At 46.6% G+C, this 12330-nt stretch overlaps 1 protein-coding gene across 9 annotated transcripts in view; it reads left to right on the top strand.

Moving 5' to 3' along the window:
- Positions 1-12330, top strand: part of LAMA2 (laminin subunit alpha 2) — a 474663-nt gene that overhangs the window by 130869 nt on the left and 331464 nt on the right. For all 9 annotated transcript variants that reach the window (XM_054023114.1, XM_054023113.1, XM_054023109.1 and 6 more), the window contains exon 2: positions 9229-9402. In XM_054023114.1, the coding sequence (XP_053879089.1) occupies positions 9229-9402 (174 nt within the window). The remainder of the gene's footprint in view (positions 1-9228; positions 9403-12330) is intronic.

Genomic DNA, 12330 nt, shown 5'->3' with positions numbered 1-12330 from the left:
GGCCGGGCCGGGGGCTCCGGCGGGGCCGGGGCCGGTCGGGTCGGCCGGGCCGGGGGCTCCGGCGGGGCCGGGGCCGGTCGGGTCGGCAGGGCCGGGGGCTCGGGGGCCGGGCCGGCGGTGCCAGGCCGGGCCGGGGCCGGCACCCCAGGGCCGGGGACAGCCTGGACCGCGCCTCCTCCCCCCACACTCCCCCCACACTCCCCCTTACCTGCTTCAGGCTTCCCGCGACTCAAATGTTCGCGGGAAGCAGGGGAGGGGGTGGAGACTTTGGGGAGGGGGCGGAGTTGGGGCGGGGCTGGGGGCGGGGCCGGGCCCCCGTGGAGTGTCCTCCTTTGGGAGGCACAAAATATGGTAACCCTAAATTCTAGCAGCTTCTTCTTAATTGGCTCCAGGTGTCCTAATTAGCCTGCCTGCCTTAACTGGTTCTAGCAGGTTCCTGATTACTCTAGTGCAGCCCCTGCTCTGGTCACTCAGGGAACAGAAAACTACTCATCCAGTGACCAATATATTTGCCCTCTATCAGACTCCTGTACCCCACTGGTCTGGGTCTGTCACATATCCCTCCCCCCTGCTCAACGCCAAGGGGTTGGGCAGCTTGGGACGCCAGACAGTGCACACGTGACAAGCCATCGGCGTTGCCATGACGACTCCCTGCTCTGTGTTGCACAAGGAACTGGAAAGGTTGGAGGGAGAAGAACCATCCGGTCACCCTTGTGTTCTTCTCCTTGTTCCGCTGCATCCATTGAAGAGGGGCATGGTCGGTCACGAGGACAAATCTGCGCCTGAGCAGGTAGTAGTGCAATGTTTCCATGGCCCATTTTACAGCGAGGCATTCTGTCTCCACCACTGCATATTTTTGTTCCCTTGGAAGGAGTTTCCGACTGAGGTATAGAATTGGGTGTTCCTCCTCCCGGACCATCTGTGATAGAATGGCCCCCAACCCTACTTCCAATGCATCCGTCTGCAGGATAAACTCCTTGGTGAAATCAGGGGCTATCAGTACGGGGTTACTGCAGAGGGCAGTCTGTAGGTCTATGAATGCTTCCTCTGCTGCGTCAGACCATCTCACCAGATCAGGTCCACGGGCTTTCACTAGGTCTGTCAGGGGGCTTGCCCTTGTGCCAAAGTGGGGGATAAATCATCGGTAATACCCCACCACACCTAGGAACGCCTGGACTTGTTTCTTGCGACTTGGTCGGGGCCAATTTTGGATGGCCTCTAACTTGTTTACTTGGGGTTTTACCAGACCTTTTCCCACAATGTAGCCAAGATATTTGGCCTCTGTAAACCCTACAGCGCACTTGGCAGGGTTTGCTGTAAGGCCAGCTCGCCTGAAGGTATCAAGGACCGCCTCCACCTTCTCCAGGTGGGTTTCCCAGTCTGGGGTATGAATGACCACATCGTCCAAGTAGGCGGCAGCATAACTGTTATGCGGGCGTAATAGCTTGTCCTTGAGGCGCTGGAAGGTAGCTGGGGCTCCATGTAGTCCAAAAGGGAGGACAGTATATTGAAAAAGACCCTCTGGTGTAGGGAACGCAGTCTTTTCCCTTTGCGTTTTCCGCAAGGGGAATCTGCCAGTACCCCTTTGTCAAGTCTAGGGTAGTCAAGTACTGGGCGTTACCCAGATGGTCCACTAGCTCATCTATGTGAGGTATGGGGTACGTGTCGAACTGGGATACTTCGTTTAGTCGCTGGAAGTCATTGCAAAATCTTGTGGTGCCATCAGGTTTGGGCACCAGCACGGTTGGGCTGGACCACTGACTGTGGGATTCTTCGATGATCCCCAACTCCAGCATTTTTTTTACTTCTGCTTTTATTTCCTCCCTTTTTGCCACTCGCACCCGATAGGGCCTCATTGTTACTCTGGCCCCAGGGTTCGTGATGATGTGGTGATATGTCTTGGTTGTTTGACCCAGTTTTGTTGAGAACACATCTTGGTTCCGGAAGATCATCTCAGACACTTCATTCTTCTGGTCACGTGTTAAATCGGGAGACACTCTCACCTGTTTGGAAGGCTTGTTTTCCTGGGTTAGGTCTTTTTGGACTGTTGTGCATGCCTCTTGTGCATGCCAGGGTTTCAGAAGGTTAACGTGATAAATCTGTTCTTGTTTTCTGCGTCTTGGCTGCCGCACCTTGTAGGTTACTTCTCCCACGGGTTCAACCACCTCATAGGGCCCCTGCCATTGGGCCGAAGCTTGCTTTCTGCCGTGGGTACCAACAGCATAACCTGATCCCCTGGTTGGAACTGTCGCACTTTTGCCTGGCGATTTGTAATGGGTTCGCTGGGCCTCCTGTGCCTTCTCCAAATGTTCCCGTACAATAGGGATAATCTGGTCTCGCATCTGCATTACATGCTCTATTATATATCTCCCCTCATTGGGTTCCTCTTCCCAGATCTCTTTGGCGATATCTAGTATGCCATGGGGGTGACGCCCATATAATACCTCGAAGGGGGAAAACCCAGTTGAGGCCTGAGGTACCTCCCGGATAGCGAACATAAGGTAGGATAGTAGGGTGTCCCAATCCTTCCCGTCCTGACTTACCACCTTCCTTATCATAGCCGTGAGGGTTCGGTTAAACCTTTCTACCAACCCATCAGTCTGCGGATGGTAGACCGAAGTTCTCAGGGTATGTATATGGAGCAGCGTACAGAGGTCCTTCATTAACTTCGACATAAATGGGGTTCCTTGGTCGGTTAATATCTCCTTCGGTAGCCACATTCGGGCAAAGATCCCCACCAGCTCTTTGGCTATAGTTTTAGAGGCTGTGTTCCGCTGGGGGACGGCTTCTGGGTAGCGAGTAGCATAGTCCAAAACAACAAGTATGTATTGGTGGCCCCGAGCCGTCTTCTCCAGGGGTCCCACTAGGTTCATGGCTATGCGCTCGAAGGGGACCTCTATGATGGGAAGTGGTACTAAAGGTGCCCTCAAGTGGGGACGGGGACTGTGCAGCTGACACTCCGGGCAGGAGGCACAGTACCTCCGCACTTCATGTACTCCGGGCCAGAAGAACTGTCGTAGGACTCGTGCCAGGGTCTTCTCTACCCCCAAATGCCCCCCCAAAAGATGACTATGAGCAAGACTGAATACAGCGTTCTGGTGTTTTTGAGGTACTAGGATCTGCTATACCTTCTGCCCCTGTACTGGTGCAACCCGGTATAAGAGATTCTTCTTCATTAAGAAGTAGGGTCCTGGTCCCTGGGTTTTCCCTTCCACGGGGACCCCATCTATTTCAGTCACCTCCTTCCTAATGTTGTCATATCTTGGGTCTTCCGCCTGGTCCCGTCCAAAATTTCCTCTCCCGGGGCTAATCTGCCCAAGATCTAAGGGCCCAGTCTCTGTTGCCTCTACTGGTTCAGAAGCATTAGGGTGGGGGTCAGACTCAGGTGCTTCTCCCTCCTGCGTGGCCTCCTTTTCAGCTGCGTGGGTCTGCCTACCTACAAGAGCGACCCTCTGGCTTTGGGTCAGTATTCGGGTTCCCAAGGCCTTCGCTGCCCATCTTTCCCTTTTTGTCTTTCTACCCTGTCTGGGAGTGGAGAACAAATCTGGGGATATTTCAGAGAAGATTGGGGATTGACAGTCTGCTGTGGATGCCTCACCAATTTTAGGGTCCCCATCTTTCTCCAATCCCACTACTGGGAGTAAGTTTCCAAACCATGGAAAGTCCCTCCCTATGAGCACCAGGTATGGGAGTTTAGGGACTACACCTGCTGCTACCTCAGTAGTGTTCCCTTGGATCTCTATTTTTACTGGGATGGTGGGGTAGTAACTAACTGTCCCATGGACACATGTTATCCCCGTACGTTTAGCCTGCAGCAGCTGACTATGCTTCACGAGCTTCCCTGAGATAAGCGTGATAGCACTCCCCGAATCAACCAGTGCTGTGGTCCCTACCCCATTTAGTTTCATGGTCTGGTATACATATGTGGGGTTAGTGAGACCCCCACAAGGAGGATTAGGGAGCATGGATCTGCCCAGTTCCCCAGGTTACACTGCATAGGCTCCTCAGCATTGGGACACTGTGCAGCTATGTGTCCCCACTCCCCGCAGGCATAACATCTGTATGGCGCCCTAGGCGTTCCCCGGTCTCTTGGTTTGGGCAGTCTAACATCACGATCCTCTTCTCCCTCAGTGCTCCGACTCTTTGTGGCCTCTGACGGGCCTTCAGCCTCTCTCTTTTTCCACCTGGGCTCTCCTGGTGGCCCAGTCACCCAAATTTTAGGGCTTGGTGCTGCTAGGTTAACCCGGTGTGCCTCTTCCTTAACTGGTTGGGTCAGCTCCCTCGCTGTCCTTCGCCTCTCTACCAGGACGACAACCTTGTCATAGGTGGAGGGCTCGTTCTGGTTTACCCAGGCACGAAGGTCTGCTGGTAGTCCCCTCATGTATCGGTCGATGACCAGAACTGCTAGTATCTCTTCCGGACTCCGGGACTCTGTTTGCAACCACTTTCGTGCGAGATGGATGAGGTCATACAATTGGGACCGTGGGGTTTTGTCTTCCTCATACCTCCAACTGTGATACTGCTGGACCCGCACTGCTGTCGTTACCCCAGATCTGGCCAGGATCTCTGCTTTCAGCTGGGGTAGTCTGCCGCAGCCTCTTCAGGCAGATCATGGTAGGCCTTCTGGGCCTCCCCACACAGGAATGGGGCAAGGATGCCAGACCACTGATCTCGAGGCCAGACCTCCCGTAGGGCTGTCCTCTCAAAGGCCAGAAGGTATGCCTCTACATTATCCTCCTGTGTCATTTTCTGCAGCCAATGGTTGGCTCGTATGAGCCGCATCCCATCATGGCCGCGATTCAGCTCTGTAAGGGACTTTATCGGGTTTACCAGTTCCCGCAGCATAGCTGGGTCTTGAGCAGCTTGGTCCATCAGCAGGCTATTAGTCTCTTGCTGCAGCCGCACTGCCTTCTGTTGGGCGGCTGCCTGGACACGGGTAGCCTCCTGCTGGGCCGCCGTAGCTTGTATCAGTGCCCGCACTATGTCATCCATTGTGGTGAAAAAAAATAAACCCTCTCCCTTTTTTTTGTATTTGTTTTTGTTTTTTTTTTAAATCACCCTCCTTCTTCCGCTGCGCTGTGCACCCCAAGATCCCACCACTGACACCAGTGTGACAAAATTCCTCCTCTATCTTGGTGGGTCCTGCGCTTATTGGCAGATTTTCTTGCCTCAGAGATTCACCATGTGGGGAACAGCCCAGAGACCTTCCCCTCTGGAAGAACCCACAGTCCAGGTCAATTGGGAGGTTTGGGAGGAACCCAGGCCCGCCCTCTACTCCGGGTTCCAGCCCAGGGCCCTGTGGACTGCAGCTGTCTATAGTGCCTCCTGTAACAGCTGCATGACAGCTACAACTCCCTGGGCTACTTCCCCATGGCCTCCTCCAAACACCTTCCTTATTCTCACCACAGGACCTTCCTCCTGGTGTCTGATAACACTTGTGCTCCTCAGTCCTCCAGCAGCACACCCTCTCACTCTCAGCTCCTTGCGCCTCTTGCTCCCAGCTCCTCACACTCCCACCACAAACTGACGTGAGCTCCTTTTTAAAACCCAGGAGCCCTGATTAACCTGTCTTAATTGATTCTAGCAGCTTCTTCTTAATTGGCTCCAGGTGTCCTAATTAGCCTGCTTGCCTTAACTGGTTCTAGCAGGTTCCTGATTTCGCTAGTGTAGCCCCTGCTCTCGTCACTGAAGGAACAGAAAACTACTCATCCAGTGACCAATATATTTGCCCTCTACCAGACTTCTGTACCCCATTGGTCTGGGTCTGTCACAATATATACACCATTTTTCATAATTCCATTGATCACTGACTCTTCTTTTGAGTGGCATTCTTAAGTCTCAAATTATTTAGTTGGGGATTTGTCCTGCTTTGAGCAGGAGGTTGGACTAGATGACCTCCTGAGGTCCCTTCCAACCCTGATATTTTATGATTTATGACTTATGGCTGAGAAGAGCTACAGCTCCATGCTAGAGCCCCACTAATGGTGTTAGTCTCCGGAAAAGGAGCAGGGAGGAACTGTAGGGGATAGACATTTGATCCTACCTCTTCTTGCTCCTTTTGAGGAGGCTAATAGCATTGATAGTGCTAGTACAGAGTCATACCACTCTCCACCATGTTGTGGTGGCCCAAACTAAGCCATGAAAGCTCCATACACCCGGCCCCATACATCTGCACAAGGGAAAGAAGCAGGATACCCATATATCTGGCTTTAAAAGCAGGTTCATATTTTGTCCAAATAAGGTACAAATAAATTGCAGTGCATAAATTCTGGGTGCTGTTCATTGGGACTTGGCAATGTCTTCTGCATCCATAATTCAAAATGCAAATTGGGGGTCACAGAAGGTGCACCCTGAGAAAAATGTGTTATTGCTTCTCAATACTTCAAAAGCATAACAGGGAACTTTAATATTAAATTGCACAAATGCAGCCCAAACTGTAGGAAAGATGACTATCATCTTGGCTCCAAAAATGGCCTCTCTTGCGATCAACACCTGAGGCTGACAGGCTTTTGTCAAAAGAAACACCCTGTGATCTGCCCTATAAAAATTACACTTCCTGTTCTAAAATGTCAATCTCAATGAAAAAATAACCAACACCCTTTCGAAAGAAGGGGGTGGCTGCGTAAAACAGTATGCAAATATGTGTTTATCAACTGTGGTAAAATCCCAGCTCCAAAGCTGGGTGACTCACTAGCAACAAAGCTCAAGTGCTGGATATGTGGCAGAAGCATGCATGCATTTTGTGCAACTTCTGTGCTCTTCCTGTCAGCTCCATTCTTAGGAGCCAGCAGGGAATTGAAAGTGACAAGTTTTCTTCTCTCTGAAGCACTGGGACCTTAACAGTGTCTCTTTAATGAAACATCTAAGAATATGATGATTAACCAGGCTCTGCCTCATATAATAATAAATATCTAGCTCTTGTATAGCATTTTCACTAGTAGGTTTCAAAGTAGTTTGTGTGTGTAAATTTAACACACACAACATACATGTGCATATATAAAGTGTGTGTATAAATAAAATATAGAGTGAGAATGTCTACAACATCGTGTGAATATATAGTTGTCAAAGTGAGCGAGAGACTGGTATGCTGTAGTCTTTTTCTGCTATTATCTGTCACCTTCTCCATTACTTCTCAGGGTTTATTTTCACCAGATCATGTGCTGGAATTCTTTTTGTACAGTACCATATTCTCTTCTTATGCTGGGATCCCATTTGAGGAAGCTAGTTGCTGCATTCAAAGCAGAGTGCCAGTCTTCATGTTGTGGCTAACTGATCACTGGCTTCTATGTTATTAACATTACACAGCCTCAAGATGGAATAAGGAGGCAGTAAGTCAAAGTGGTTCTACAGCTGTTCACAATTCATTTGCGCTTGCAGCGCTTACACGGTCTTTAGCATGCAACCCTATTGTAGATAGCAATAAATATCACTGAGCGCTTTGAATAAAAATACAAGGGGTATAACAATATAGATTTTAAAATGTAATGAAAATGGGCTGTAATCTGTAAAGAAGCAGCAAGCTGCAAACTCAATAAAATCCCAGCTATTGATTGACTGACTGTACAAATTGGACAAGTGACTAACTAATTGGATGCCTTACTCGAACAATATGTTTAACATGGTTTTAAAGTGAGCTGGAGAGTCACTAACTTATGTCAGAAGATAACTGTACCATGACCACTGAGCTCTGTAATTAAATGGCAAACAGGTTAATTGTAGGAACAGACAGGAGAACAGAGTTAGCAGATCAAAAGGAATCAGCTGCATGATGTTGTATTAATTCAGCTAGCACAGTACATCTAGGAGAAAGAGGAGAGTCATTACCAAAGGAGTTTCAAAAATGTGCAATAATTTCAAGACCAGTTTTGGCAAAGGACCTATTTTGAGATTAGGTTTTATGCTCTTTAAAACTGGCAGCCGATTAAACTGTCTAGAACCAGGCAAGGGGCAGGCAGACGGTGCAAATCTCCAGATAGATCTGTCAATGTCCCAATCCAAACTACTTCCACCTGTGTTTATTTTTGTTAAATTGCAGTAATGGCAGTTTTGAGGAAGCAAAACTGCTTTCTAGCATGAAAGGTTAATGTGTAAGCTCAACCCACCACATCAGTTTGCCTCAGCAGATTATTGTTTTTCTACAGCTCACTAGATTTGATCAGCATTTGGTGGAAAGGGGAGAAGACTTTACTTAATGATTGTTCCTCAAAGGATTTATAATCTTTATTGCTTGCTGTGTTGTTCATCGTATAGGCCTTGATTCAGCAAAGCACATGCTTAAGAGCTTTGCTGAATGAGGATCACAGTATATGCAATACATATAGCAGTATGAACATTATACACACACAAAAAACCCCAACAACTATCAAAACAATACTGCACACACAATTCTTTCCCTGAGCAGAGGCTGAGAGAGAGAACAAACCATATGACAGATGTTAGTCTTGTTGCTGCATGACCTCTTGGAAAGTGCTCAGATACAATAGTGATGAAAGTGATATAAGAACCTATCTAGAACAATAAAACAGTGAAAATATAACACAAATTATACAATGTATGCAAGGCAAGATGGGTAATGTTCTGCCATGGAGATGAAAATAGAGTATAAGAAGTTGCACAGATAATTTTTACTTGTGATTCAAATAATGTCCAACTTGTGAGTCACTGGAGAGCTTGGATTGCTTATACACCTCTACCTCGATATAACGCTGTCCTCGGGAGCCAAAAAATCTTACTGCGTTATAGGTGAAACTGCGTTATATCGAACTTGTTTTGATCTGCCGGACGGCACAGCCCCGCCCCCCAGGAGCACTGTTTTACCATGTTATATCAGAATTCATGTTATATCGGGTCACATTATATTGGGGTCGAGGTGTAATATCATTTCTGATGATACTTTCAGTAAGCTACTTTGCCCAACCTTCCAAGTAACACAGCAGTAGTGTGTTTTCAGATGTATGTAACTACCAGATATTTTTTGTAATTAGATTTTAGAATGTAGTAAGCATTATGACGCTATTAGTAATGGCCTTTAATCCGATGTCTGAAATCTAGATTGAAAAATGGAAAGGTGTTTGATGGGGGCATTGCATTCTTCAGTGTATATATACAGCCATTGAATCTTAGGTCTTTTGCTTTATTGCCTTAAAAAGGCTAAATATGTAGTATATACATTTCTGTTTGTGCTACTGAATTTGTCCTGTCCTCACTTCTGTTGGTTTTTTTCCCCAGGATTATTTCCAGCAGTGCTGAACCTGGCTGTCAATGCTATCATCACAACCAATGCTACCTGTGGAGAAAAAGGCTCTGAAATGTATTGCAAACTAGTTGAACATGTACCTGGACAACCAGCAAGAAACCCCCCACAGTGTCGTATTTGTGACCAGAACAGTAGGATTCCACATCGTATGTATGCGATTTTGTTATGTTAATAGACATGCTCTTCAGAAAATATTTCTATGGGTGTTTTGTCTATGATCATTCATATTCAGGGACTTCGTGACCAAATGACTGGCAATGGATGGGGGCGGGGGAGGGCGGAGAAGGAAAAATAAATTCTAGCTCATTGGGTTGATTACTTTGGAAAATTCCTCTTGTTATGAGTAAAACAAATTTTTGTCCCTGGGTTAGCTTTGCAAAATTCTTATCTGTAAATTAAATTAAACTCATTGGGTCAAAGAATGCTTAATGTTCAGCAACTAAATCCAATATTAGAGTCTCTGAAGCTCTTACTGAGTTCATATGGATTTGTGATTGCTCGACATACATGAAAATCAGGCCATTTTTAAGGTACGTAAATATGGGATTAGGTCCTTAATTTTAATCTGAAAATTCTGAGCTTTTTGAATAATTTACAAAATCTTAATTTGGGGTTAAGGCCAATTTTATTTATCTTAGCCTGTTCTGTGATTTCTCCCACCTCCACCTCTTCTCAGCTTGATGTTAATTCTAATTTCACTGACTAAAAAGCCCCCAAACCACTGAGGTTTTTTTTAACACTTCAACTGATCTTTGCTAAAATTATTACTATTTTTTTAAAGACCAACCACAGGGTAAAATCAGTTTTCAAGCATTAATTTATTATCAGGTACAAGGAGAGTTTTGTGCCTTCTACACGGGAAGTGCATACAAGGAAGACTAGAACCTAGGTAGAGCTGTATGGTAGTATTCACATATTTTCACCTGCCCTTTCAGTGATGGAGGTGAACAGCATATTAGCAGCTATTCTCCATGGTAATTCTGAAGAATTTCCTGTATGATTAAAATCACATCCTCCATTTTGGAAAGAGCCAAATATGTTAATAATAATAAAAATACATAATCTGTGATAATTCACACAGCAAACCAAACACACAGTGTGAGGAATAGATTTGGGGTTGCCACATCCCTGTGCCCTGCTCCAATCACTAGACAGCACTGTCTCATTTATATATAAAAACACACAAGTGCTATAGGTCTGTGTGTCTTTCCCTCTTATTAACCTGCAACTGTCTGGTTTTAGAATGCCTGGTCTTTCATAGCCAACCACATCTCAGTTTAAGGTTTTCATAATGTTAATCTGGCACTGTGAAGAGCCTTATTTAAACAGAGATGACTCATTAATCAGAAGTACTTGTGGCACCTTAGAGACTAACAGATTTATTTGAGCATAAGCTTTCGTGGGCTACAGCCCACTTCTTCGGATGCATAGAATGGAACATATATTGAGGAGATATATATACACATACTGAGAGCATGAAAAGGTGGGAGTTGTCTTACCAACTCTGAGAGGCCAATTAAGTAAGAGAAAAAAAACTTTTGAAGTGATCATCAAGATAGCCCAGTACAGACAGTTTGATAAGAAGTGTGAGAATACTTACAAGGGGAGATAGACTCAATGTTTGTAATGGCTCAGACATTCCCACACCCTATTCAAATCTAAGTTGATTATATCTAGTTTGCATATCAATTCCAGCTCAGCAGTTTCTCCTTGGAGTATGTTTTTGAAGCTTTTCTGTTGCAAAATTGCCACCCGCAGGTCTGTCATTGAATGACCAGCCAGGTTAAAGTGTTCTCCTACTGGTTTTTGAGTGTTATGATTCCTGATGTCAGATTTGTGTCCATTAATTCTTTTGCGTAGAGACTGTCTGGTTTGGCCAATGTACATGGCAGAGGGGCATTGCTGGCACATGATGGCATATATCACATTGGTAGATGTGCAGGTGAACGAGCCCCTGATGGTATGGCTGATGTGATTAGGTCCTATGATGATGTCACTTGAATAGATATGTGGACAGAGTTGGCATCGGGCTTTGTTGCAAGGATAGGTTCCTGGGTCAGTGTTTTTGTTCAGTGATGTGTGGTTGCTGGTGAGTATTTGCTTCAGGTTGGGGGGTTGTCTGTAAGCAAGGACAGGTCTGTCTCCCAAGATCTGTGAGAGTGAGGGATCATCTTTCAGGATAGGTTGTAGATCTTTGATGCGCTGGAGAGGTTTAAGTTGGGGGCTGAAGGTGACAGCTAGTGGTGTTCTGTTATTTTCTTTGTTGGGCCTGTCTTGTAGGAGGTGACTTCTGGGTATTCATCTGGCTCTGTCAATCTGTTTTTTCACTTCAGCAGGTGGGTATTGTAGTTTTAAGAATGCTTGATAGAGATCTTGTAGGTGCTTGTCTCTGTCTGAGGGATTGGAGCAAATGCGGTTGTATCTTAGAGCTTGGCTGTAGACAATGGTGTGTTCTGGATGGAAGCTGGAGGCATGTAGGTAAGTATAGCGGTCAGTAGGTTTCCGGTATAGGGTGGTATTTATGTGACCATCGCTTATTAGCACAGTAGTGTCCAGGAAATGGAGCGCTTGTGTGGATTGATCTAGGCTGAGGTTGATGGTGGGATGGAAATTATTGAAATCATGATGGAATTCCTCAAGGGTTTCTTTTCCATGGGTCCAGATGATGAAGATGTCATCAATGTAGCGCAAGTAGAGTAGGGGCATTAGGGGACGAGAGCTAAGGAAGCGTTGTTCTAAGTCAGCCATAAAAGTGTTGGCATACTGTGGGGCCATGCGGGCACCCATAGCAGTGCCGCTGACTTGAAGGTATATATTGTCCCCAAATGTGAAATAGCTGTGGGTGAGGACAAAGTCACAAAGTTCAGCCACCAGGTTAGCTGTGACATTATCGGGGATACTGTTCCTGATAGCTTGTAGTCCATCTTTGTGTGGAATATTGGTGTAGAGGGCTTCTACATCCATAGTGGCCAGGATGGTGTTTTCTGGAAGATCACTGATGGATTGTAGTTTCCTCAGGAAGTCAGTGGTGTCTTGAAGATAGCTGGGAGTGCTGGTAGCGTAGGGCCTGAGGA

This window comes from Malaclemys terrapin, chromosome 3 (assembly GCF_027887155.1).
Source record: "Malaclemys terrapin pileata isolate rMalTer1 chromosome 3, rMalTer1.hap1, whole genome shotgun sequence".
In the NCBI taxonomy this organism is placed as follows: Eukaryota; Metazoa; Chordata; order Testudines; family Emydidae; genus Malaclemys; species Malaclemys terrapin.
This window is presented reverse-complemented; position numbering and strand designations above follow the sequence as displayed.